This window comes from Panthera uncia (assembly GCF_023721935.1).
Source record: "Panthera uncia isolate 11264 chromosome A3 unlocalized genomic scaffold, Puncia_PCG_1.0 HiC_scaffold_12, whole genome shotgun sequence".
NCBI lineage: Eukaryota > Metazoa > Chordata > Mammalia > Carnivora > Felidae > Panthera > Panthera uncia.
The window spans coordinates 20,393,553-20,420,718 of record NW_026057579.1 but is presented as its reverse complement, the minus strand read 5'-3'; the positions used below and the strand labels follow the sequence as shown (position 1 = coordinate 20,420,718).

The 27,166-nt window shown below is 47.4% G+C and overlaps 1 protein-coding gene across 1 annotated transcript in view; it reads left to right on the top strand.

Moving 5' to 3' along the window:
- The first annotated feature begins 10,654 nt into the window (after positions 1–10,654).
- The window catches only part of EFR3B (EFR3 homolog B), a 47,525-nt gene continuing 31,013 nt past the window's right edge, over positions 10,655–27,166 (top strand). The window contains exons 1-3 of the mRNA XM_049652454.1: positions 10,655–11,219; positions 12,218–12,345; positions 19,387–19,537. Of these exons, the coding sequence (XP_049508411.1) occupies positions 10,914–11,219; positions 12,218–12,345; positions 19,387–19,537 (585 nt within the window). The 5' untranslated portion in view covers positions 10,655–10,913. The remainder of the gene's footprint in view (positions 11,220–12,217; positions 12,346–19,386; positions 19,538–27,166) is intronic.

The following is a 27,166-nucleotide window of genomic DNA, read 5'->3' as shown; positions in this document are numbered from 1 at the left end:
CTGTTATCAGCGTGGAGCCCACTTCAGATCCTCTGTCCCTCGCTCTCTCTATATATGCCCCTCCCCCACTTGCACACAGTCTCAAAAATAAACTTTAAAAAAAAAGAATTTTCATGGAACGTTACGACCTATCAAATTAAGATGTCCACATTCTCTAACACAAATGAACGGATCTGAGAAAAGGCAGTATGAACACACCCTAATACAGTGCCACCCAACAGAACTTTCTGTGATGATGGAAATGTCCCGTTATCTCTGTGCTACCTAATACAGAATCTACCAGCCACATGAACACTTAAAACAAATACACTAAAATGTTAATAATCACAAATAGTGTGATTGTAGGTGATATTTCCATTCATTTTTACGTTTTCCTATTTTACACATGTATACACATGAGCACATATTCCTTTTAAAATTAGAAACAAGAATAAAAAGGAAAAAGAGAAGATAGAACCTTTTTGGTTTTCTTACATGTTTCCCCTTTGGAAAGCTGCTGATTTTTCTCTCTGTGGATTCACCTATACTTACCAGCTGTCTCTGCCTCTAGAGATCCAGTTCAGATCTTGCCTCTTCCAGGAAGCCTTCCTGGACTCATTAAACTGCCAGAGATTTCTTCAGGCTTATGGACTCCTTTGTTTCATTGTGACACACCATAACCTTTAAATGTATGTGGTTTCAACTGGAGAGTAAATTCCTCGATGGCAGAAACTATATATTTTAAACTTCCTTCTCTTTCCCCACCGCACCCAGCAAACACAAGTACTGTGCAATGTGCTGGGTCAGTTAGCATCAGCTGGACACAGGCCTGGCCCTCTCCGGAGGCCCTTCAGTCTACACCCCTTTCTCTCCGAACTTTGTTCTGTTTCCTCCAATTCATCTGGAAGGGGTGTCTATGCTATCAGCCCTGGGTGAAATTTTATTGTAGATTGCTTAAATAGAATTAGTTTGTTTTGGTAAGGACGATCCAGGTCAGGCCTTGCCTTTACAAGGGGATTATAAAGCTAAGAAAATAAATATGAACTATTTTGAGCCGAAAGGCATTTTTCTTGGTGAATGGGGAGAATACAGTGGATGTTTCTAAAAAGGAAGCCAAGGGCCGGGAGAGGAGGTGACTTCTCTGGGTCTCACGCTGATCAAAGGCATTATACGTCACACCAGCTTTCCTCCAGGCCTGCTGGGCTCAGGATACTGTACTGCAGTCAGAGGAAAGAGACCTGAGGAATTTACAGTTTATCCGGGGGGAAGAAAATATGAGTCACTGGAATGACTTAGGCTGAGCAAGCGGTGGTAAGAAGAATGTGAGATGGTACAATAAATCAGCTGACAGCGGGGACGGTAATGCCCGGAGCTGGGGTGCTATTAATGGAGGTCATTCAAGGAGGACCTAGCAGGTGTCAGTCTGTGCCTCTCCTGCCTCTTCACCATCTCCAGCTTCTGCCCGGTCCTCGTCACCCCAGCCCCCTCTCATCTGCAGCCGTGGGGCTGTCCATAACCGGGGGGCTCCCCCTGTCTGCTCCTCTGCAGACCGCCCCCCCTCTTCTTACAGCTGGCATGGCCTCTGGCGTCTGGGCTAAGCAGTCGCAGGAGTAAAGCCTGGGAGAGAGGCCTGCCTACTGCCCCCCGGGGGGGCATGCAGACCAGAGCACGCACCCCCCCCCCTTATGGGCCATCCCCTGTTGAATACAAAGTGGAAGTGATGACATCTAATGTAGTGGCTAGCCACACTCACTGCTTGGCTGTGAAACTAAACCCAGCAACAATTTGCCTCAAAAGTATACAGAGAATGACGTGAAGCAAGGAGACCGGCCAAGTGGCATTTACAAGGACTGGATATCAGATGCCAAGGAGGCATCCTAGCACAGTGGCTGTGGCAAAAGAAAGCACGGGATGAACCTGAGAAATTGCTGAGGATATATTTTAGGGAAAGTGATGGGAGAATTAGAGAAGCCTTATGGCAGAATGTCATGTGCTGTGTTACCTTGGGCAGGGCACTTAACCTCTCTGATCCTGCTTCTTTATAAAATGAGGATAACAGTACTACATACTTTATTGCATTGTTAGGAGTATTATAGTAAATATTTGTAAAGTGCTTGGTGTGGTGCTAAGCACAGAGAAGGTAGTAAACCCTGGTGTTTTTGTGTTTGTGTGTGTGTGTGTGTGTGTGTGTGTGTGTGTGTGTGTTGTGTTTGTTTTTTAATATTAAAGATCAGCACATGAGAAGCTGGGGCAGTGACGAAGGACAGGAAGGACTCCAAGGGAATGAAAATGAACACTGTATCTCAGGGGGCCTGGCGGATGATTCTGTGTTAATGGGACCCTAGATGTTTTAAAGAATGATGTATTTAGTGTTTGAGGTTTTCTGTTTGTTTCAGACTCCCAATTGCCCTGGTTAGTGGGTGGCCCCTATCAAGGGGACAGATCAGTAGAGGAGACCGGATCAGGCAAACAGAGCAAAGGAGAAACAGGGCTGCAGAGCGTAGGAGTTGCAGGGACACAGAGGCTGCTGGCAGGGAGGTGAGAGGTCCAGAGTCCCCAGAGGCTGCCAGCAGCACTGAGATCTGCCCACACATGCTGGGCAGCAAGGAGCTGGGCCGGTGCTTCTGCCCCTGGCTGTGTGCCCGAATCACAGAGCGACCCCTCTGGCCCCTCCTGAGATTCAAAGGTGATTCTGATGAGCAGTCAGGGCTGCAGCCACAGGTCAAGGTGGGGCGGGGGGAGGGGCAGTGTGTGGCAGGGGCAGGGCAGGAGGAACCCTGACTCCAGGCTGCCCGCCCCCTCACTCCCCCCCTCCCCCCCCCCCCCCCACCTGGAGGGAGATTGGCTCTGCGAGCCTAGCCTCAAGAGGCACAGGGGGTGACAACCCCAGAAGATGGGCTGGAGCCAGTGGTTCTCCAACACGCCCATTTCCCTGGGCCCTGCTAGGGAACAGAGGTCTTTTGCTAAATGCCTTGTCCTCCCCTTACTGACTCTGAAATTCGTGATTCCTTTTCTGCCCAGTCGCACACTCAATCTTCATTCAGCAAATATGTACGATCATCAGCCCCCGGCCCCAAAAGATTAGACCCTGTCCAGGCTCTGGGATTCAGCAGGAACAAACAGGCAAGGTTCCTGCTCTCCAGAAACTTACCTGCAAGTGGGGGAGACAGAGTGCAGACACATAGAAAGTGTGTCAATTGGTAACAAGTGTTGTGAAGAGGAATGAAGCAGGGGTAAAAAATCTGTACAATATGGCTCGTACAGTTAGGGCAGAATCAGCCACAGGGAGATGGCAGGAAGGGAGGGGTAGAGCCACTGGGGCAGGTCTAACTATTCTTAGAGTTTTCAAGTTCGAGGAAGCCACTGAAATCCTGTCATCGGACACTGTTAATCCCTATTGATGTGATTTCTCAGTAACCAGAGCAGCTATATTCTAGTGAAGTTGGCCATATCATTTGTCCTTCTCTTTCTTAAAATAGGTATAAAAATATTAGGCAAGACAGGTCCCAGAGACAGAGGAGGACCCTTAATAAATTTATGTTTAGCTTCGTGTGGTTGGATCTGCTAGACGTGATCCCTGGAGAGTACGAGAGAGCCCTAAGGGAAAGTACTTCTGCCTTAAAAATAAAATGGCTCAGAATGTAAAAGGTTCTTTTACAGGCACATGGCGGTGCGTTAAACCCCACCTACTTCTATGTACTAACATTAAGAATAAGTATTATCAGTAGCGGGACTAAAAATATATATATAAATGTGTCACTGAATCTCTCGTGGCAATGAACTGTTTTCACATTCTTTTAAACTTTGGTTTATTTCCCCAGCTGGGTTGTGGCTACTTTGAATCCATTGTCTTCTGGTTGGAAGCTTTCTAGCGGTGCCTGTGGGTTCCCATCACCCCCTGAGCTGCTTTGGCACCTAGAGGCCAGGGCTCCTGACCAAGCCCTGCCAGCTCTCTCCCTTATGAGAGAGGCGACTTTCATCTCCTGCATTCGGCTCTGATTACTTACCCAGGAAGTGCAGACTGCTGCTCAAGGCTTTCTGCCCTCTCGCTGAGATTCCAAAAAATCTCTTTAGTTATATGACTGGTCCCTTTCTAACCCTGAGCAGATAAGACGGTACATAAATAACATTATGTTTCTTTTCCTCAGTGATTCTTTCTTGCGTTTCCTCCAATCAGGATAGGGTCAGCTATATGGCTTCAGAGTTGTCCACCCCTCCTCTTTTGAAAGTTACCTCTGGTTGCTTAAAAACAAACAAAAAAGCAATTAACTTTTTCTATACCTCCTCTCTGCCCCAAAAGAGCAAGGCTATTAATTTTGCTTCTCCACCTAATTTTCCTTAAAACCGGGTATGTAAAGGGTTAAAAAAAGGCAACAAAAAACTCCAAGTCCAGCATAGCAGATCAGTTTACAGACACTTGTATACTGGTTTCCTCATATAAACACTCTACCCCTGCGCCATGCCTCCAAGATTCTACTGTTAGAGATTATTTTGTTTAGCTTTTAGGGCTTTTTAAAAAGATGCATATGCCCTCTGGAAGACTGTTCATCAGCTGTTAGCATCTTGTGAATTAGATAATCAGATCACTGAAGCAGACAATTTTGATTTTCAGCAGGGTGCTAATAAGGGCATGTTCCTGGGACCGATGTGAGCAACCTGAAGGTCCCAAATGCCTTAGTTGGAGAGCTTTAGGGAAGGTGAGAGAAATGAGGAAAAGGTGAAATGCTTTACAGCAAAGTAGAGGGAGGGGAAATAGGAAGAAAGCGTCAGAGGGAAAAGACAAGGCAGCAGTCTTCGGGGGGGCCCTGCCTTTTGCTCCTCCTGCCCATTTGCCCTGAGCCATCGGATCCTGTCTGAAAGCACTCGTGGTCAGGTCTGGGCCGACGAGGCTCCGAGCTCCAGCCTTGGTGTCTCTCACAAGCCCTTGGCCTCCTCACCAACTGCCTGCTAGACGCTGACCCACCTGATGTCCCCCCTTCCCTGGCCACAGCCACCCGTGTCTTCTCCGGTTCGGTGGAGGGTGTTGCTGGCCTTCCGTCATTGTACCTGAAAGCCTGTGGTCCCACGTGGTACCATCCACCTCTCCCCCCACCCCCCACAGAGCCCCTCCAGTCCTGCCGATTCTGCCCCTCCCTCTCCCATCCGGATAGCATCCCTCACTGCAGGCATTTGCCCTCCAACCTGGGGCGATCCACTCACTCATCTCTGCCTTAAATCTCCGTGTCCAGTCCTGCGTGCCACCTCCAGGTTGACGGTCACTGTCACCCACTGCTCACGGCTCCCAGAGCTCCCTGGTAATGCAGGCAAAACCTAAACTTGTCGGCCTGTTGCTTAAAGCTGTCCTCAGTCTGGCCCAGCCTGGTCCCCTGTGTCTTTCCCTCAAGGGAGTTGAAGAGAGAGGATGTCGAGGGCCGAGGTATCCCTTAACCCCCACCCCAGCCCCCTGGGAGGGAACCATGACCGTCTTCATTTTTCATGTGAGGAGACTTGGCTTTAGGTGAGGTAACTTATTCAAGGTCAAACAGTCGAAAGTGGGGAGAGCTGGGACGTCAGCCTAAGCCTGTCTGACCTGTGAGCCCAAATTCTTAACCACTGTGCCCGGGTGCCTCGAAGACTCAAAGTGCGGTCCCTGGTCCAGCAGCACCGGGGAGCCGTGTGGTGATGCAGGCTTTCAAGCTCTGGCCCTGGGGGCTCAACCAGGATCTGCACGTCTGTAAGTTCCCCACTGGCGTGCACTTCACAGTTGGAGATTTTAGGGAAGAAAAAAAAGCGTTCCTTACCCTCTGAGGCCTGGGTCTGAAAATTAAACTGACAAAGACAGGGGCACTTGGGTGGCTCAGTTGGTTAGGCATCCGACTCTTGATTTCGGCTCAGGTCGTGATCTCACGGTTTCGTGAGTTCAAGCCCCGTGTGGGGCTCTGCTTGGGATTCTTCTCTCTCCTCCCAGTTTCTGTCTGCCTCTCCCCCACTCATGCTGTCTCTGTCTCTCTCAAAATAAATAAATAAATAAACAAAAATAAACTGACAAAGATTAGCGGGACAAAAGCGCATACATTTGAAATTTTACACGGACGTGGGGGCCTTCACTAGAGAATGCGACCCCAAGATCTGAGAAGAGCAGGAGGCTTTCATACCTTTTAGGCAAAAAAAAAAAAAAAAAAAAAAAAATCAAACCCAAGAAATTTGTGGAAGAATTGACAAGACAAACAGGTTGGGGCTGAAAGTGATGAAAATGGTAAATGGTGAAGAAGTAACTAGGGAGATATGGGTTAGCTTAACAAAGTTTGTTTGCAGATTCCTCTGGTGCCTTCTCTGCCTGCAAAAGGAGATTCTCCTGCCTTTATGCAGAAAAGGGGGAGTTTTTTTCTACATTTATTGCTTCTTGATTACCTTCAGGTCAAAATACGTTTTATGTCAAAGAGGCATATTTGGGGGTGACGTATTGTGCTTTCCTCCGGGGCACAATGCCTTGGTGGTTCTTCTCTTTCCGTCTAAGCCTCTGGCTCTCCCAGCTCCGTGGCAGTGCTAACCCATCCCCTCCCTGGTATGGTAGTTAAGAACATCGTGGCCTCTGGAAGTAGATTTTGGGGGTTCAAATCCTGGGCTGCCACTTACCAGCTGTGTCGCTCTAGGCAAGTAACTTATCCCTTTGCTGCCTCAGTTTCCACATCTGTAAAATGGGGATAAAATAGTGCCATCTATGGGTTGTTGTAAAGATTTAAGGAGCTAACGCTTGTAAAGTGTTTTAGCACACTGCGCCTGACATGTGAGGAATAAAGCACCCACTGTGTGTTTCACCCCACATCTTGCTTGTCCCTCTTTTGAGAAGCCCTTCCCCTGACCGTCAAAGCTCTAGGTGATCTCACCTTTTCTAGATTCTGTGGCAAATTCCCTAAGAATTGTATCTTAGGGAAAATCTTTTCCTCTTATTATATTGATGAGGAAACAGTCTCACAGATAAAACGGCAGAATCAGGACTTGAACCCAGTACTTTTCAAATCTAAAATTAACTCTGTTTCCAATGTACTACGTTAATACACTTTCTACCCCATTGTGGTATGCCGTGCATGTGCCTTGGAAAAAGAATGTTAAAAGTATTCATCAAGGTGATATTTGTAATTGCAAAAAAAAAAAAAAAATGAGAGGTTGGCTTGAACATATCTCCACAGATTCCTTTACTTTATGACTTTCCAGAGGCTGTAACAGGCTGATTTGCACTGTGAATCTGGAATAGGGAGATTTGGTATGCACACTTTCACATTTCATATATTTGCTCAGTTTCATATATTTATTTGTCCTTACACCCTTTTTCTGGGGGATTCTTGCTAGCGTCTCACAACCAGTGTGTCACAGAACATGGTTTGGGGAAGGCAGCCCTGTTCTCCCTCCACCCCATGTGCTTGTCAGTTCACTGAAGTCTGTCTACCTTCACTTCCACCAGAGTGATGCCGGCAGGTTGGGTGTGAGGACCGAGGGGGAGGTCCCGCAGGACCAGGCAAGAGGGTCCTTGGCTTCACGCTGATGAGCCAGCAGGAGGCGAAAACAGGCATCTTTATTGAAGATGTAGAGAGAGCAGGTATAGACGGACCATCTGTGAGAGTCGGAAAGAAAAGGGGCCTGAGTCTCGTCTCTCTTTGGGGTCCGGGGGTTTTTACTGAGGGCAATGGTCTGGTGTATGTGTCCTCTCAGGCATCCAGGAACCAGTTAGAACGAAGATGAGAATCCAGGTGTCATTCCTTAGAGCGGGGTGGGGGGGGGGGAGCCTTGGCATCGAGATATCCAGCACCTGTGTTCTAGAACACGCACATATGATGGCTTCCTCGGTCACCTGGTCCTTCCTTAGATGTTATCTATTCCAGAGAAATCATTAACTCTTTGCAGCACAAGAAAGACATTACCTTTGCCTTACAAGGCATGTGTGGAGTAGGGTACGATGCAGGTCCTAGCAAGACTAGAAGCCCAAAAAGAAGCCAAGCAAAACCCCAGCCTTTTCTCTCACTTCCCTTCTGTCTTCCTGTCTCAATGCATGACAGTGGCTGTGCTAGTGACAGACCTTCTGAGGCCCAGTCCTGTGGATTCTCTCCAGTGACCCCCTTGCTTGATGTCAGCTGCACCCGACTCTGCTCTGTCGCGTGAGCCTCTGGCATGTCACATCTGCATTGGGGTTTGCAGAGTTAGTGCTGAGGCAAGAAGGTTCTCGGGGACGCTGGCTTTGGGAGGGTGCTGGCAGTCACTAGAGGTGGAGGTCAAGTTACTGTGACTGGCAAATACATAGAGCTGCCTTGGGCAGGTGGTACACGTTTCAGACCCACAGGTCAGTGCGGTTTGCTCTGAAGGAACGTGCCTCGAGTCTCACTTCTCAGGCCTTTGGATGTCCGCTGGCCTTGGTCGCTGTTGCTGAGCAAGTGCTCAGTGGGGAAAGCGTGGCGGAAAGCCCCGCTCAGCAAGGGCTCAGTGGTTCTAGGCCTGGGGATGCAGAGGGAAGGACCCTACTGGTGAGCCTGCTGTAAGGGCTTGCAGCCATCAACTCACAACAGCCTTTTGACATTCTCGCCCAGTGTCCTTCCTTGCTCAGGGTCACACATCTGGGAAGCGGCAGGCAGTGCTGGGATTTAACTGGAAAAGCCATGCTGTTGACCACTTTGCCTCTTACGCTGTCAAGGAGTCTGAGGAGGTTGGAAAGAAAAAACAGACTAGGAAGAAGCACTAGGGCGCAAGTCAGGAAGCATCCCCGGAGCAAAAGCGGCTTTGCTGATAAGGGGGTATCTGCTCTCCTCTCTTGTTCTCCAGGCCTCCTTACCTCTCCCTGTCTGGTGGGAAAGTGCCCTGGGGCCTTGAATATGACTGGCTCCCAGCGGGGCCCTATCCTGCTGGCTCCTCCAGGCCTTTGTGCATTCCAGGGAGAGGCCCATCAGAGAAGGAGGCACTGATGCATCCTGAGGTGCACCCCTTCTAGAACACAAAAGAGCAGGAGATCAGCAGGCTGCCTGGTTTCTACTGGGAAGAAACTGAGCCAGCGGGCCTGGCCATGCTGCTGTAGTCAAGACCCCCAAACCCCCTTGGTGCCCCTGCACAGAGGTCTCTACCCTGAGTACCCAAAATGGGTATTTTCTCGACAAGTCAGAGTTTCTAACAACCGTGAGCTTGGCCTCTGTCCTGTGCAGGCCCTGCCTCATCGGTCTTCCAAAAATGTTTGGGGAAGGGACTGACACTGGGGCTTTTCAGTTCTAAGTTCTCTGTGTTGCTATTTTCCCACTCCCTTAAGACACAAAGGGCCCGTGTTCCTGTGTTCCCAGTTTGGGGGGTTTGGGGACGGTGAGGAAGGAGGCTGCCCAGAGAGCAGAGGGCACATCCTGGGGGCATCTTAGGAAGAAGCCTGCTGACAGCTGCACCTGGCAGAGGGCAGGGTGGCCTAAGGGGGGAAGGAGGACGGATTTAAATCCCGGGCTTGGAAGCTCAAGATGGAGAACACCACCCCCGGAGCTGCTCCGTCGTGAGAACTGGCCCTGGATGCCAGCCAGCCAGACCCCTAACGCCTCCTCCCAGGCGTGGGCAGAGAGGGGATGAGGAGATGCCAGGCCAGCCCAGTGAGCCTGACCGGGGAGGGCCTGGCTCTGCAGCCGTGGACCAGTTCTGCTGTCCTCCTGTCCCCTAGCAGGTGGGAGGCGGGGGCACACAGCTACCCGTGGAGTGGGCGAGGGGTGTCATGAATCAGTCCTTCTACAGGGTGCCCCTTGGCGTCTCCAAGATAGCACCCATTCCCTTGTATCCCAGTCACCCCTATGGCCCAAATCTCTGCTCCTTCCTCCTCCTGGCACGGCCGCCCTGCACCCCCTCCCAATCAAAATTCCCAGAGAGCCTCTTTTCTTCATAGCTGTAAAGCTCTTTGTGTGATTAAAGTAATTCCCACTAAAGTAAGTCATTCTTTTCTGAATGACCCATAGGCTTGATCCTTCCAGGGTTCATTTGCATTTCAACTGGAGAGTTTGTACAAGCAGAATTAAGCATTAATTAGTAGAATGAGGGAGCAATTATTTTTTGGGGGGGGTGGTGGTGGACTTTCCCCGGCCCTTCCCTTCCCTCCGCTCCGCTCCTCCCCAGAGTGCCCACTCCCCCCACCGGGCAGTGAGGGTTGCGGCTGGGATGCCGAAGGAGAGATCCCTGCAGCCAGAGGAAGGCTAGACAGCATCGGTTCCCAGATGGTTCAATTTCCTTTTCATTGAAAACATTTTATGACCTTAAAAGAGTCAGTTTTTCATTTTCCCAAGGTTTGTTCTATTATTGCTGATTTCCTAACACCATCATTTGACAGCAGCAAACGACAAAGAAGTCATATCAAACAGTCTTCTAAATGGAATAGATTCAGCTTTCTAAAAATGCACCACATTGTTCTTAGTCTCTCGTTTAGCCACAGACTGGTGGACTCTTCATGGGGTGGGGGGCCAGCCTGCAGGACCACCACCCGGCCGGCCCCTGAGGCCCCGCCCCCCGAAACACCATGGTTTTCAAACACTACCGCACACTGCATTAAAGATGCATTTTCAAATGTTAATAATTAATGGTAATGTTAATTTATCATAGTTTCATCTAACATTCTGTAATGGAAATGGCCCCAGGGGACAGGATAGTAGAGGGGATTGAGGAGCAGAGAATAAAAGAAGTAGGGAGTCCATGAGGGGCATTGGGAGGAACGAATTCCACCTTCCCAGGACACCGGCGAGATTCTTGGGCTGCGGGAGGAGGTTTATAGTCCTGCCCGAGAGAGGGAAAGAGAGAGAGAGAGTCCACATGTGCACGCCTGCCTGCATGTCAGGGAACCGGGGAAATATATGTAGGGTAGCACCTGACCTTTGGGGAAGCTCCCACCCCTCCAAATGCTCCTCCACGGCCTGGCTTCGTGAACAAGAGCTGGTGTGCTAGCATCACGCTCCCATATGCCACTGTCCTTGACCCCCAAGCAAAAGACACGAAGCGGAAAGGGCAAAGGTTTGGAATGTGTGCCAGTCGTGGGAGACGCTCAGTGCAGGGGCCCTGGCACTCTGGGGGAGGGACCTTTCTGTTTTCCACCTGGGTTTGGCTCCTTACGAGCTGCCTTGGCCTGGTCGCCAGGTCCCCTCAGCCTGCCTGGGAGGCTCCGCTCATGGGTGTTTCTTGCCATTACAGGTGTGTGTGGCTGCTGCGGTGCTCTACGCCCCAGGTACAAAAGGCTGGTTGACAACATCTTCCCTGAGGATCCCGAGGTGGGTCCCACCTCCACCTGGCTTCACCCCGCGCTGTCTCACCCCATCCAGGGCTGCGAGGGGGAGGCGGGTCTCCCGGGCCTCCTGCCGCTGGGCCTGTTCAGACCCTGGTCAGTGGGGAGAGGCGGCCGGGGGCCTGCAAGCAGAGGAGGTCTGGATCTTTCTGAAGTCAGGATCTGCAGAGGGCTCTGGAAGCTTGTTTTGGCACGCTTTGGGCCTTTGCTATACAATTGAGACGTCTTTCCCACCCATGTCTATCTGAGTGATGGTTCCTTGAACTGCTAACTCCCTTGATGGTTCTATGTCCCTGCCATTTAGCGTGAGTACTTCCATTCTCGGGTTTTGGCTCAGGAGCCCATGTCTTCTCTGCAGCTCCCTCTGGTACCTGTCAGGTGGTTTGGGTGTATGCACGCCGGGGGCCTGGCTTACTGGCTTCCAAGCTGCCACTCCCCACTCAGGCTGCATTACGGGTCGTGTGGTTTTGGAAATGTCAGGATGTGACATATTCTCGACTTGCTCTCTGGAAATCAATGACAGCTTCTTGATAGACAGTTGAAGGGTCACATTTCCAGCATCCTCTGGAGAATTCCCTAATTGCTGCTAAGCTGCCCCCTCTTCCCATTCATGCCTTGGTGCTGGATATCCAGCATATTTTAATTCTGAGTTGCTTTCAATGAAGCCTTATTATTCATACACACATGCATATTTATACATTCATGTATATATATACACATGCACACACATACACATACATATGTACACTTATACCACTATTCTCATTTATAGCTGGCATATTGTGGGCTAAGTTGTGCGTTCCTGGAAGGCAGGACCCATGCCTTGATCGTCCCTGTATCCCTGAAACCCACATGGGGGGTTTGTCACATACATAATGGCACTCTGCTAAATGATGATTAAGTTGGCATATTATTTACTTTTAGACTTGAGCCCTTCTAGCCATGGAATGGCCACAGTGACACATGAGGGCCTGTGTTTTGCAGGATGGCTTGGTGAAGACCAACATGGAGAAGCTGACCTTCTACGCCCTTTCAGCTCCAGAAAAACTGGATCGAATTGGCGCCTACCTCTCCGAGAGGCTCATCCGTGATGTGGGTCGTCATCGATATGGGTAAGAAGTGTGAGAAAGTGAGACAGATACTTTCAGAAGTGGTATTACGTTTTTAAGGCAAAACACAGGGTCCTTTTATGAAAATGACGGTAGACTGGGTTATTGAACAGACTGAGAAAAAGGGGCCTGGGACTGAGGGATGGGCTGCATGGGTTCTTCCAATGGCAGGGTAAAATCTGATGCTGTTGCCAAGATGCGGGAAGAAGGAGATGTAGACTTCCTAGGAGCACCTCTTTTAACATCCATGTACCCCTTGGGTCTCCATCTAGAAGCCCTCACGTGCAGTCTGGGACCTTGAAAAGTTAGTCTAGTCCAGAAAGTGCCATTAGTCTCATTCAACCGATCAACCTACTGTCTTAAAAACCATCTATGGATGAGCCCTGTTGTATGGAAACCAATTTGACAATAAATTTCATATTAAAAAAAATAAGCATTTGTAAAGAAAGAAAGAAAGAAAGAAAGAAAGAAAGGCCATTTACATTCTAGTGAAAAGGCAAGGTTAGGGGTAACTTGTCCATTAAAAATACACTTAAATGAAATATTTATCAATCTTCTGAGAGGGAAGACTTGCTATGTTTAAAAGAGAGAAGAAATCTTAAATGCAAATGATCAATGGATTTAACTGTTTAAAAATTTAAATATTTTGATGTCAGCAAAGAAACCATCGAAATTTAAAAGACAAACAACAAAAAGATGTGTTTTGAAAGAGGTGGGGAAGCTGAGAGGCTCAAAAATGTGAAGCAAGGGCCCCCAAAAACCAACCCACAGAAGAGGAAATAGGAATAATAATATTCAATAAATTTATAATCAAAGATGTGCCTTGAAATACTAAGATACCATTTTCACTTATAAACTGACAAAAAAGTATTTCCAGTATTAACCAAGGAATGGCGACATGAGACGCACTTTCATACTTTTCTAGAATGAGTGTGAATTGATTGAAACTCTTTAGAAGGTAGTTTTGAAATATAAGTCAAATCTTCAAGAACATTTATGCCCTTTGATCCAGTAAATTCGTTTTCTATTCATCTATCCCAAGAAATCAATCTTAAGTTATAAACTAGCTTTACACAGAGAGAGATTCATTATGGTGTTTTTTACAAGAAAGAAATAGTGGAAATTAATGTCCAATAAGAGGAAAATAGTTTAGTAAATGATGATGTTTATCATTTGGTGAAATATTATCTATCCAACAAAAATGATGTTTATAAACATGTTTTCCATATAGTAATGAAAATGCCATAAGTACATGAAAAATAGAATACATAATTATGTATACAGTGCTTTATAATCAATTTAAAAAATAAACAACAACAAATCTCAATGCCTAGAAAATATAGTAAAAACAAATATGCCATAAAAGTGAAGAGTGTTCATTTTTTGAGCAGTGTGGCTGGGTGTGTGTGTGTGTGTGTGTGCACGCGCACTTTGTTTTGTTTTCTATCTACCCTTTTTGTGTGTTTCCTAAATGTTCTCTGTTGAGCATGTGTTACTTTCCAATGAAAAAAGTGAACAGTAGGACCTGCCCTTCCCACACCACAGTTTAGAGCAAAGCTGAATGTAAGAGAACCCAAAGATGTCCCTGGTGATGGGGCGAGGGATGGGGTAGATCCACGGGGTACCTGGGTGGCTCAGTTGGTTAAGCATCCAACTTTGGCTCAGATCATGATCTCGAGGTTCATGAGTTCGAGCCCCACACCGGGCTCTGTGCTGACAACTCAGAGCCTGGAGCCTACTTCGGATTCTGTGTCTCCCTCTCTCTCTGCCCCTCCCCCACTTGCGCGCGCGCGCGCGCGCGCGCTCTCTCTCTCTCTCAGGCATAAATAAGCATAAAAAAAAAAAAAAAAAAAAGGATGGGGTAGATCCAGAGCAGCTGTTCCTAAGTTCCATTGCTTCTATTCTCCACAAAGTCCATCCTGTACTTTCCTCTGCTTCTACCTTTCTTCTGTTGCAGACTCCAGATTACGGATGGCAGCATTAGAAATTGCCTCCCTGCCCCGTCTTTCCTGTTCTGGTCCTTCCAGTCGAGAACTGCTAGCTCTGATCTCCAAAACACAGACCTGAAGCTATCCTTTCCTGGCTCCTTTAGAATAAAATCCAAGCTCCTCAGCTTGACCTCTGGAGGCTTCTAAACCTGCCCCTAACTCGCCACTCGCCAGCCATGCTCACCACACCTGCCCTGCCTGCTCTAGACCCACTCCACGTGGACTGGCTGACACGCCTCCCTGGGTCTCTGGGCCTCACACCTCTGGGTGCAGCGCTGTCTCCCCTCGACCCCCGTCATGGGCCCCCACCGCTACCCATCAGCCCTACCACCTGCCAAGGCCCCTTCTTCCTGGTGAAGCGGAGCAAGAGCTGGAGTAAAAAGGTTTACATTGTGCTTATAGGGTGTAGACGTCCCACCTCTGCAGGACCCACCAACAAATCTGAAAGCAAGCTATCCCGAGGATAAAAGCAAGACCAAAAACAGTACATCCCTATCATCATTTTATAAAATAAAAGTAGGCTACATGCTCAATAAAAAGGGCACAAATACACTGTACATGCTGATTATATAAATCGCCTTGACATATTATAAAGCATATTCAGGCAAGTAAAAATGACTTTATCCTAGACTGAATCTAAAACTAATATGCTAGCAATAACATTAAGCATTTAATACTAATTTTATCTGCCCTCTCTACAGTGACGGTTCTCTTGGTAAAAATGTGCTGTAGCCCGCACAGCCACTTAGAATCATTCCACTTCCCTCAGAACTACAATTCAAAATTGGTATCATTCTGTTAAAAATAGGCATTGCAGCATCTAAGTAAAGCCTTGAACGCCTCGTTGGAAGCTTTAATCATAAACATTTGGAGAAGAATCTGTTAGATCTGATCTCCTATTCTCTCTCCTTGCCCGCCCCGTCTTTCCCTACCCAGTGCCGCACTCATCATTATTCTCTTCCTTGTCATTAGTATCTTCCTGATGGCAGCTTTGGAAGGACAAAATATTCACATGCAGACAGTCTGAGGGGTTGTGTCTCCCTGTCATCATGCACGTGTCTGTGTTTGCTGTTTGATTTTACGGACGTGAACCTTGGGTGTTCGACCCAAGTCACAGAACCATCTTCTACCCCACGGCCTCCCCGCTTTATCACCCTGCTCCAGTTGTGTGTGAACTCTGCCTTAATATGCGTTTAGCATCAGGGGTGATAACGAAATGTGGGCAGAGAGGGAATAAGGTGTGAATTCTAAGGTGCTGCTCACTGACGTGAACGATGATGGGCAGAGATGTCTGCCTTTCCTCTCAGACCACACCTGGTTCCCAAGCTCTGTGTACCTACTGCTTCTTGGTTGAGCACAAGGTGTTCATGCAGAATGAGCTGCCCCTTCTGGAATTCATTAGGAGATACTTCTTGCCTCATTCCCTGTATATTTTCCTCAGGTGTTGTAACTCACCTCCTGCCATGGGCCTTGCCCCGGAGTTCCTGTTATTATAACCCCCAAGTGTCCTTTCTTGGTGTTGGTTGCTGTCCATGAACCCAGTTCTAGCCCAGACTCCTTGGGCTCTGCTTTACTCGCCTGCCTTACTCACCTGACAGCTCTGAAGCCCTCCCAGTACATCCAGAACCCTTGCTGCTGTTGTCTGTACCTCGGGCTCCTGCAGCGGGCTAGTCTTCACCAGCACCTTTCTGCCTTGACCCACTCCTAGTACTCAGACCGGTTCAGTTTCCTGGACCTATTACTTCCCTGGATTCCTTCCAGGACACTGAGTCCAGATCACCCAGGCTGACTGGCCCTGGTCCTGTTGAGCAGACATCACCCTGAGAAGGCCATACTTTATTCTCTTGGAGACTATAGGCCCAGCTACAGGAGATTCCTAGGGAGGTTAAGGTAAGGTAGGACCAATGCAGAGAGCCTTGGACTAGGAGGTTCCAAGGTCCCTTTGCCTTCTAATCTTCTAAGATGCTTTGAAAAGCTCAAGTTCATCGTTATAATCCTTCCATCCTTAGTATGGGGGCCCAAGATGGGGAACAAAGAATAGTGTATTCAAAGAACTAGGCCTTAAACTTCTTGACTTTTCAGTTTCTCTTCTACCATTAATTTCCAGTTTCCATCAAAATCTCCACTCCTGGTTAGTAGCCAATTTTTTTTTAATTTATATTTTTTAATCCATTCATTCATTCATTTTGCTAGCAAAGGATGGCTTTTCCTTTTTAGGATTTTCTGGGAATTTTTTTTTTTATAGGAAAAGGAAAAGCAGCAATCTAAACTCAGGAATTTGGGAAGTCTTCTAGTTTCTTCTCTTGCCAAACCCCACTCCACCCCTTCCTTTCCCTCATTTGAACTCTGTGAGCTAATGGTGAAGCCTTTCCTACTTAGGATGCTGGGATGATTCATAGGAGAATAGAGTTCTACACTGCTTGCCCCCGTTTTCCCACCTGCCATGTTTGGTTGCTCAAATGTGGCCAGGTTTGTCTGCAAGGAAAGCCTGTTTCTTTTGGAAGGGCCCCAGCCAGGCTGCTTCGCTGACCAGGACAGCCAACCTGAAACATGCCAGGACTTCTGCAAGGCATGGCAGCTTTCCTGGACTGTGACTACGATGGCCTCTAAAGAGCCAGGAATGGCCAGCACTGCCCCCCACCCCCGTGCCCAGCAGGACATGGTGGTTCTGATTCACCCGAAGGAGCTCAAAGACCCAATGCCGGCTTTGTCTTTGAAAGACATCCTGTAAATAAGAGCATGGCCTGATCCATTTGTAAACGTGCCCAGAGATAACTATGTAATAGCATTTAATGATATTAAGTAATAATTTAATAAGAGTGGACTCAATTCACCTAACATTTTAAAAAAGTGGACAGGATAATGTCAGAGAGGCTGTTTTTCTTATGATTGCTCAACATAGAAGTTAGCTCAGAGGTACCTAAGAAATGGTATCTGATGTCTTTAAAAAAATTAGGAGACACCATGACTGCTGTTACTTTATATATTTGGATTTGCAAAGCTGGCTCGCGCACCGTGAGGCAGTTTGGACACACAATGTCTGAAACTGAACGACTGCCAGGAGAAGCATTGTGCGCCTTGTGTCCTGTCCTCCTGGCACATCCAGAATTCACCTTGTCGTCATGCTTCCTGTGCTTTCTTTTTATTTAACCAAACTTTGTTTTAAAAAGAAGACAAATGGGGAAAGGAAGGAAAAATAAAATAAAAACAGAGAGTGAGGCAAACCAAAAGAGACTCTTTTTAAAATATTTTTTTAATGTTTTTTATTTATTTTTGAGAGAGACAGAGACAGAGTATGAGCAGGCAAGGGGCAGAGAGAGAGGCAGACACAGAATCCAAAGGAGGCTCCTGGCTCTGAGCTGTCAGCACAGAGCCCGACGCAGGGCTCCAACCCACAAACCTCGAGATCGTGACCTGAGCCAAAGACAGACGCCCAACAAACTGAGCCACCCAGGCACCCCTTAATGGGAACATTTTAATCATGTGGCCTGACCTAGCAGCAGAAGGGGCTGGGAGGTGGTCTTGATGAACAGCACGAGCTCAGTTAAAATTCTAAATTACTAGGGAAAAAGAGGAGAAAGAGATTCCGGGGAAACTCACAGCATTCTGCCTCAGATACCTAACTCCCTAAAGAAAACCACAAAGATTTGAACTGGAATAATTTTGGACAGATTTGCAGCAGCTTCCTCAATAGAATTCAGATGATAACCTATTCCAATAAATGTCTACTCTGTTTTCTTTAGTATGATACAAGGGCCTTGCAAGTGGGGCATGCACCCCTTCATGCTGTGTCTTACCTGACCATAGGCTCCTGTCGCCACTGTGGAACAAATGTTGGGTTTGGGTTCAGACGTGCCCTCCTAATTCTCAGCAGGAATTTGATTCGTGGCACTTTTCTGGGGATTCAAGAGAGGGGTTGAAGAAGACAACCACCAGGATAATCAGGGGTTGTCCTGCGAAGGCTAGTTTGGAGAGGATTGGGTATTTTGAGCATAGAGAAGAGCAAGAAACAGGAGATTGCTGCATTCAGGTGGTTGAAGGGCTTAGCCCTCTTTTTTAACTGCTCCCAAAAGTAGAATTATAAATACAGGATAAAGGTATTAAGGTTTAGCTTGAAATATAAAGAAGTTTTAATTTAGTTGTCAAAAAACAGGATGGACTGACTTACTAGTAAGCCCATTCACCGTTAGATGGTGAGTATTTCTGGTTTCAGAAGATGTTCACTCAGGTTTTAGACTTTAGAAGAATTAAGTAGTTAGGGCCTTGGAGTTGGCATAGAACATCGTCTTCATTAGGTACAGTATGCATTACCTAAATATGGTAATACCATGAACCATATTGTGTGACAACCCTAGGACTTCTGAGGTCTTTAAACACAATACGTGCAGATTTTATATTCCTTAACCTTTGCAGTTGACTGGTCCTCAGGCCCATCTCAGATTCTTCATAAACATTCTTCCGAAAGTTCTTCTCTTCCTCCCACTAGAGCTATCCCTCTCCTTCTTTGGAACCCTTGTGAGATGTCCTGCATGGTTTTCTTGTAGCGTTTCTTTTTAGAGGAGGTATCTGTGTGTTTATCTTGTCCATCCAACTCCAGGCCCCGTAAGTTGAAGGACTTCCTCCTTACACCCCTGCACTGACTAAGACAGAGCTTTTCTCCCGCGGGTGCTCAACAAACACTTCCTGACCTTGGATCAAATGATTCTCTGATCTCATTGGGTTTGGGTTCAGAATTTGCTCTTCTGAGCATCAATCCTTTCTGGTTGTATCTACTCACGAACTGGTACACCTCACCTGTCCTCGTGTTCTTCATCTGTGGAGGGAGGGGCTGGGGGGCTGGTATCTGGGCTCCCTTCTGGCTCCGTTTCCTTCTGACTCTTGTGCTGGGCTGGAGTGGGCACTGGTTGGAATGGCTGTGCAGATGCTGGCCACCTACGGAAGAGCCTCATTCCCCAGATGCTGCCCAGGTGGCCACTATGCTGCCATCTAGATTGTCCCAGTCACGTGGTGAGGGTGGAATGGGTGTGAGGCCAAGTGACGGTGTTGCTTTCCCCAGGTACGTGTGCATCGCCATGGAGGCACTGGACCAGCTGCTCATGGCCTGCCACTGCCAGAGCATCAACCTCTTCGTGGAGAGTTTCCTTAAGATGGTGGCCAAGCTGCTGGAGTCGGAGAAGCCCAACCTGCAGATCCTCGGCACCAACTCGGTAAGGAGCTGCCCAGGCGCTCTGGAGTGGGGAGTGGGGAGCATGACGGTGGGGCACGGAGGACGTCTGGGTCAGCATTGTTATCATCCAGTCCCGTTTGGTTTCCGATCGTAAGTACAACTCACCTCTTATCTTAGTGTCTGTCCCTCTGAATAAAGGGACTTGTCTGAATAAAGGAGCATTTGGGGGTTTTCTTTTATTTAAACAAATATATGAGAAATAAAGTAAATTTTAAAAATAAAATTCACCATAGTAAAGCATATGATTCAATGGTTTTTAATACGTTCACAAGGTTTTGCAACTATCACCATCTACTATATTTATCTTTAGATCTGTGATCTTGAAGCTTTTTTTCTAGTAATAGATTTTTCCCTTAAATAATTTTAAGTGGAGCCCCAGTAGATATAAAAATAGATGGAAAAGGAGTTATTCCTTTGAGGGCAGGGCATGCCCTATGCTTGGCCCCTGACTCCATAGGGCATACTTTGAAAGCTGTCCAGCTTGTACTTCTTTCAAAGAAGCATAGCACAGAGGCATCAGTAAGTGGAAAGATCATGCAGAAACAGGAAACAGGGCTTCTGGCTTAGTTTTGCCCTTACCTGGCTGGGTAACTTTGACTGGGCTGTCTTTTATGGACCTGTCTTTTCATCCATATCGTGAGCTGATTGAACTTGGTCCGAACACAGTGATGCTGGTCTCCGTACAAGAGGCTGCTATCTTGATAGTTACGGCTTGGGGAGAGAAGGGCTATTAGATGTGTCAAGAACTCCCTGCTTCATATTTGTCTATATATACTTGAATATCCTGGTGGCTTTCTTCAATGTCTTGCCCTCTGCCTTATTCCTCCCCCTTCAGGGCATACTTTCAGCTCCAGGTCTATAGGCAGCTTGGTGTTAAAAGCCCTGATAGGCACCTATTTTACAGACATCACAAAAGAAAAGCTAAAGGTTCGCTCTTAGCATTCCCAGCCTGACATTTCTGAATTTTTATTGCACGGATCACAACTGCTTTCCCGTTCTACCTAAGTTGATTTACCCAGAAGAAGATAGTCTTTAAATTTTAATTTTAAGGAGCAAAAGTGGCAACTATTCCCTTCTCTTTCCTCTCTCTGTGAGCCAGCTGCCTTTGACAAATTTCATATACGGTAGCTGAGGGTGAAGTCTTTTGTCAAGTTGCCCTGGCAACAGCTTCAGATACTGTTTCGTTTGCCCTGTTAAGATAACTCTAGTCTAGGAGAGAACATCTGAATGGAAAATAAACCAGTCATCAGGCATCCAGAGGGCCTCTCCCCATGGGGGACCACAGAAACAGGTGGCTGCCAGGGCTACCTTTCCCCATAGCAAGCCCTGGCCCAGGGTAGGCGATTGGTTAGTTCCTGCCTTGTAAATTCCCAGATTCCCATCACAGCCCATCAGTGCATCAGCAACAGATGAGAGTCGGCTAATGATTCCTGTATTGCAGACAATGAAGGTTATATAAGGACAAGCAATTATGAGTAAATTAAGTCGAATAACTAGTAGATCCAGAGTCCAACTTTGGAAGCAGCTTTTGCTAGTGCTGTCCCTCATCCACGTGCTCTTGCCAGCTCTCAAAGCCCGGGGACGTCCACAAGGCTCCCTAAGAATCATGTTCTAATGCTCCTCATTGTCTTAGAACTGCCAACATGCTAATACTCGATGTAGTCCTAGAGAGTCTAGCCTAGGAGTTTCAACTGGTTTTCATGGGGGTTCGAGGCCTTGTGGGGGCAAAGGAGGACCTGGAAGGAGGACTAGAAAGATCCTATGTGGAGGTTTGCAACCTTTCATTTGGATGAAGGGTTTGGCTGCTAGGAAGTTAACAGAAAGACAAGGAAGGAGGGGGAAAGAGAATATAAGAGGAAAGGAAAAGGAAAAAAAAGACCCACCGAGCTCATTTAAAATCTTCATTTTGCTGGATTTCTCTGCTTGGAAAAAGAAGCCCCAAAAGTCGGATAGCTTGTCTGCTCGCACAGCTGAAGCGCTGGCTTTAGACGGTGATTTATTTAGCCCCGTGCCGTGTTCTGTCCCTAGAGTTCACTCCTGTCCCTAGAGCTCTGCTGTGCCACCAGCCTCCCTGTGGCCAGGCCAACTCCGTGACAGGTGGCCCACTGCCTTGTGGCTGAGAAGTTGAGAGAAACCTTCCCCCTGAGCCAGCTCTGCCTCCCTGTACCTTTTCCCTCAGAACTGGCTTTACTGCCTGAATCCACTCAACAAACCTCCACCTTCTGCAGAGCATCTCTTCAGAAACCCTAGACACTTCAAGGTCCCAAACCTGGCCAATGACAGAGTCTCCTGCAGAGTTTGGAAACCTACAGATTCTCAGGTTTCAACCAGACTCACTGACCAGCATCTCTGGAGGGAGCACGTGGTCACCTGGGAATCTGCATGTTTTCACCTCCCATGTGATGCTAGCAGTGGATTTGGGGACCACTGACACACTGTAGTCTTCAACCTGTACAGGGTTTCTCTCTCCCTCCCCACCTCCATTCCTTTCTTCATCCCTAATAGATGTTTATCTAGCTTGTAAGAATGACCTTGGGTTGACACTTGTCACAAAATCCAAATTTGCTAATACCGCTCCTGCACATTACATGCAGTAAAGTGTAATTTTTAAAAATCTTCCCTCAATGAGTATAGCTGAGTTTTGGAAGCTGATAAGTGACCAGGAAAGTCTGGAGAAGACAGGGAGCCAGGGCCAGCTAAGCTCGCTTTATTTGTTTGGGGATTTGCATTTGTGCCTCTGCCTCATTGCCCGTGGGGTCTAAATGTGTGTCTCAGGGACAGCACAGTGACCATGTGTCCTGACCTTTAAGATTAGTCACGAATGATGGGCACCTGGGTGGCTCAGTCGGTTAAGGGTCCGACTCTTGGTTTTGGCTCAGGTCATAATCTCATGGTTCTTGAGTTTAAGCCCCAAACTCTGCCCTGACAATGTGGAGCCTGTTTCAGATCCTCTGTCTTCCCCGTCCCCCACCTCTCTCTGCTCCTCTCCCCAAACAAAATAAACATTTTTTTAAAAAAGATCACTCACTAATGATAAACTGAAAATGTTAAATCTGAAAATGCCAAGTTCCCCTACATAACCAATCTACTCTATTAGCCTAATGTATACAAATAGTAAACTCTTATGACGATTCATGGATTACAGTTTGCACTTTTATCCCTGCCTCACAACATATAGAAAAATTAACTCAATATAGACCAAAGACCTAAATGTAAGAGCTGAAACTATAGAACTCTTAAAAGAAACTAGAGGATTATGTGTTCATGATCTTGGATTTGGCAATGGATTCTTAGGTGCAACATGAAAAGTAGAAACAACAAAAGAAAAATAGACAAATGGACTTCATCAAATTTAAACCTTTTGTGCATTCAAGGACATTACCAAGGAAGTGAAAAGACAACCACAGAATTGGAGACAATATCTACAACTCATGTATCTGATAAGTGTCCGGCAACCAGAATGTATGAAAAATACTTACAACTCAACAACAAAAAGACAACCCAATTAAAAAATGGTTAAAGGACTCAAATAGGCATTTCTCCAAAGATACACAAATGGCAAAGAAGCACATTAAAAGATGGTCAACATCACTAATCATTAGGGAAATACAAGTCAAAACCACAAGGAGATTCCACCCCACACTCACTAGGATGGCTATTAAAAAAAAAACAAACCTATAAATGACAAGTGTTGGCAAGAATGCATAGAAATTGAAACCCTCATATGTTGCTAGTGGAAACGTGAAATGGCGTCAGCCCTGTGGAAAACAGTTTAGTGGTTCTCCAGAAAGTTAAACATATAGAATTACCATATGACTGAGCAATTCTTCCTAGGTATATACCCCAAAGAGCTGAAAACAGATACTCAAACAAATACTTGCGCACAAATGTTCACAGAAGCATGATTCACGATAGCCAAAAGATGGAAACGACCCAAAAGATCACATAGTGTGTAATTTCTATGAGCTGTCCAGTCTAGGTAAGTGCATAGATACAGAAACCAGAATAGTGGTTGCCCAGGGCTGGGGAAGAGGGGCAGGAGAATGATTGCTTCGTGGGTACAGGGTTTCCTTTGGGGATGACGAGATGCTTTAGCTGCACAATATGAATGTATTCAATGCCACTGAATTGTGCACTGTAAGAGGGTTCACTTTATGTTTTGTAAATTTTACCTGAATTCTTTTTCTTAAAAAAATTTTTTTTTTAATGTTTATTTATTTTTGAGACAGAGAGAGAGACAGAGTGCGAGCAGGGGAGGGGCAGAGAGAGAGGGAGACACGGAATCTGAAGCAGGCTCCAGGCTCCAGGCTCTGAGCTGTCACAGAGCCCGACACGGGGCTCAGACCCACAAACCATGAGATCATGACCTGAGCTGAAGTTGGTCGCTTACCTGACTGAGCCACCCAGGCGCCCTGAGTGTCTGACTCTTGATTTCAGCTCAGGTCACAACCTGACAGTTCATGAGACTGAACTGCACGTCAGGCTCTGTGCTGACAGTATGGAACCTGCTTGGGATTCTCTCTCTCTCTCTCTCTCCCTCTCTCTCTTGCCCCATCCCAGCTCATGCGAGTGTGTACCCACATGCACTGTCTCCAAAAAATAAATAAACATAAAACAAAATATTTAAAGTACATTTTTGTCTTTGCTATGAGAAATCTGGGGAAACCAGGCAAGCAACCCATTCCCCACCCATCTCTCAGCTGATGTTTTATCTCAGGTTAGCATTTCTCCCTGTTGACCACTCTTCCTTCAGCCCCCCTTGACATCCTGGTCCCATCACCCCAGCTCTTCCCACCTGGTTCATCCTTCTTAGTTTCTGTGGTTGGCTGAGTAACGGTCCCCCAAGGATTTCCATGCTCTAGACCCATGAACATTACCTGAAATGGCAAAAGGGACTTTGCAGATAGAAATCAGGCTGAGGATCTTGAGATCGGGAGAGTCTCCGGGATTATCCAGGTGGATCTGAGGTAATCACAGGGATGCTTATGGGAGGCAGGAGGGTCAGAGTCAGACAGAAGGTGCAATTTTGATGGAAGCAGAGGGACAGAGGGAAAGATTTGAAATGGACTCCACTGGCTTTGAAGATGGAGGAAGGCGGCCATGAGCCAAAGGATGTAGGTGGCTTCTGGAAGCTAAAAAAGGCAAGGAAACGCTCTCGTGGAGCCTCCAGAAAGCACACAGCCTGGCAGACCTGTTTTAAGCTTCTGATCCCCAGAGCCATAGATAATAAATTTGTATTGTTGTAGACCACTAAATTGTGGTAATTTATTACAGCAGCAATCGGAAATGAATATACTTTCCGGCAATGATTCTCTTCCTCCACACGCCCCTGAAATGTCTGTGGTCTCCACGGTTGCTGCCCCATCTTCTCAACCCGTGTGCTCCCCCTGGACAATTCATCGACTTTTGCGGTTTTGGCTGTCATCTCTAGACTAGAAACGCTCCCGTATCCAACACCAGTACAGAAACCACTGCTGGAGGTGGGCTCCCCGAAGGCGGATTGAGTCTGAACGGCAAGGCCAGTGTGCAGCTTAGGTCACGGGGGTCAGCACCAGCAAATGCTGGGGATCCCTCTAGAGCAAAGGCAGCTGGTGCTTTCCTGGGTCTGTGTTTGCCCGGCCGGCACGCGGGGGCTGCTCAGGGCCAGAGAGATCACCTTCCCGGGCAGCAGGGACCGGGCTTTCCCAAGAGACCTTAAAACCGAGTCAGTTTTGCAAAGAATCTTGAAAAAGAGAGGGCATAATGTGAGCGGACAAGAGAGGATGTCCTAGGTCTAGGGAATGACGGAGCCTCCTCTGGCCTCAGCAGGACGTGATCGATCACATCACAGTGGGGCCATTTCTCTCTGGCTTTACTGAAAAGTGCTCTGGGAATTTGTTGTCAGCATGAGCAGCTGGCCGTCGGGGCAGGGGGTGTTACAGTCAAACCCGTGTGGTTTACAAGGTCTGCTTCCCAGCGAGGATTTGTCTCGGTGAAGCTAAGAAGCAGTTCCCATCTCTCCTGGTGGAACAGCCTGCAGGCCTAGACCCCTGAGAGAGGTGGGCTCCTCTCTGTGCCCAGCATTCCAGACTGCGGTTCTGTTGTTGATGGCAGGAAGCCGCGAGGCTCACAAGCCTCTTCTGCACAAGAGAGAAAGGCTCACTTCTGCTTGGAGACACTCTGTTAGCACAGACGTGAGGCCAACCAGCTCAGCTTCCATTTTCCACATGGGGTGGGGGTGGGGGGGAAGAACTGTTTCTACAATGTCAATATTTGGAGATTACTTTCCCTTTATTAACTCAGGCCCTTAGTAACTCTCAGTATTTGCATAATTGTGGCTCTCCCCCTGCCTGTGCGGAGGGTCGTGATCTGCTCGGGCAAGCGCGCCCTTTGTTGTGTATAAAGAGCTGAAACTTTGATCTTGAAAGGGTGGCCCTAGCCGTGCCTGGAGCCTTTGAAGTGTCACGTGCTCAGAATCTTCCGTTTGTTGCTATGGAGACCTTCCTCATCATTACTATATCTTAGAAAAATAAAACCAAAAGCAAACCCAGCTTTATTATTTCACAATCTTATTCATTAGGCAAGCAGCATTCTAACAAAAGCCACTTGTAAGGTATGAATTAGCAATACTGGGAATGAAGCAGACAGGAAGTCCCTGCTGTCTCATGCTTTATAAAAAAGAGCCACGGCCTCACAGGTAAATGGGCCCAGTGGGAATCCAGGGAGTGTTCAGAGCGAGCCAAAAGTGCACTGAGGGGAAAACGAGGCTGCACTGTCAACTGGGGTGGGTTGGTCATACCAAGTTGAAGAGGCAACTGCTCTCCTTAGCCCCATTTTACAGATGGGGCAACTGAGGCACAGGAAGCTTAATTAACTTGCCCCAGATAAGCTTCATAAGTAGAGGAGGTGAGATTCAGAAATGCAGCCTGGGGGTGCTTGGGTGGCTCTGTCGGTTAAATGTCCAACTCTTGATTTTGGCTCAGATCATGATCTCACAGTTCATGAGTTTGAGTCCCGCAGCAGGCTCTGCGCTGACAGCATGGGGCCTACTTGGGATTTTCTCTCTCTCTCCCTCTCAAAATAAAGAAATAAAAGTTTAAAAACTAAAAAAAAAAAAAAAAAGAAAGAAAAGAAAAGAAATGCAGACTGTCTCCAGACCCCTTCTTATCACCATAACGCTATGCTGTCTCTCATTAGAGGGGCGAAGGCCTTACTCACTCTAAAGCCCTAACGATCCAAACACACGTCTGCTGGGCCTTGGCATTGCCCAGGCGGACTTCCACAGTGGGTGTGGTGCCTCGACCAGGGACCCCACAAAATACCCCGATTTGACCTTCTGAACCACGGTTACAGAAGGTTCCTGTCAGCCCCTGGAAGACTCAGGAGCAGCTTAGGGTGGGCAATCCCCAAGGGACAGCATAGGCCAACCCTCCCTGACCGGGCAGCCATACTTTCAGACTTGAGAGAGGGAAGCTCCTATCAAGCCATCACACCAAGGGTTCCTAGGGATGTTCAGAAATCTTGGTACCAAAAAGTTACCTATTTTACATTTATAATGCAATAAGCAGGGCACACACCCTTTGCGTGGGAGGTTCAGGATGGGCATTAAGTGCATTCTCATCATCAGACC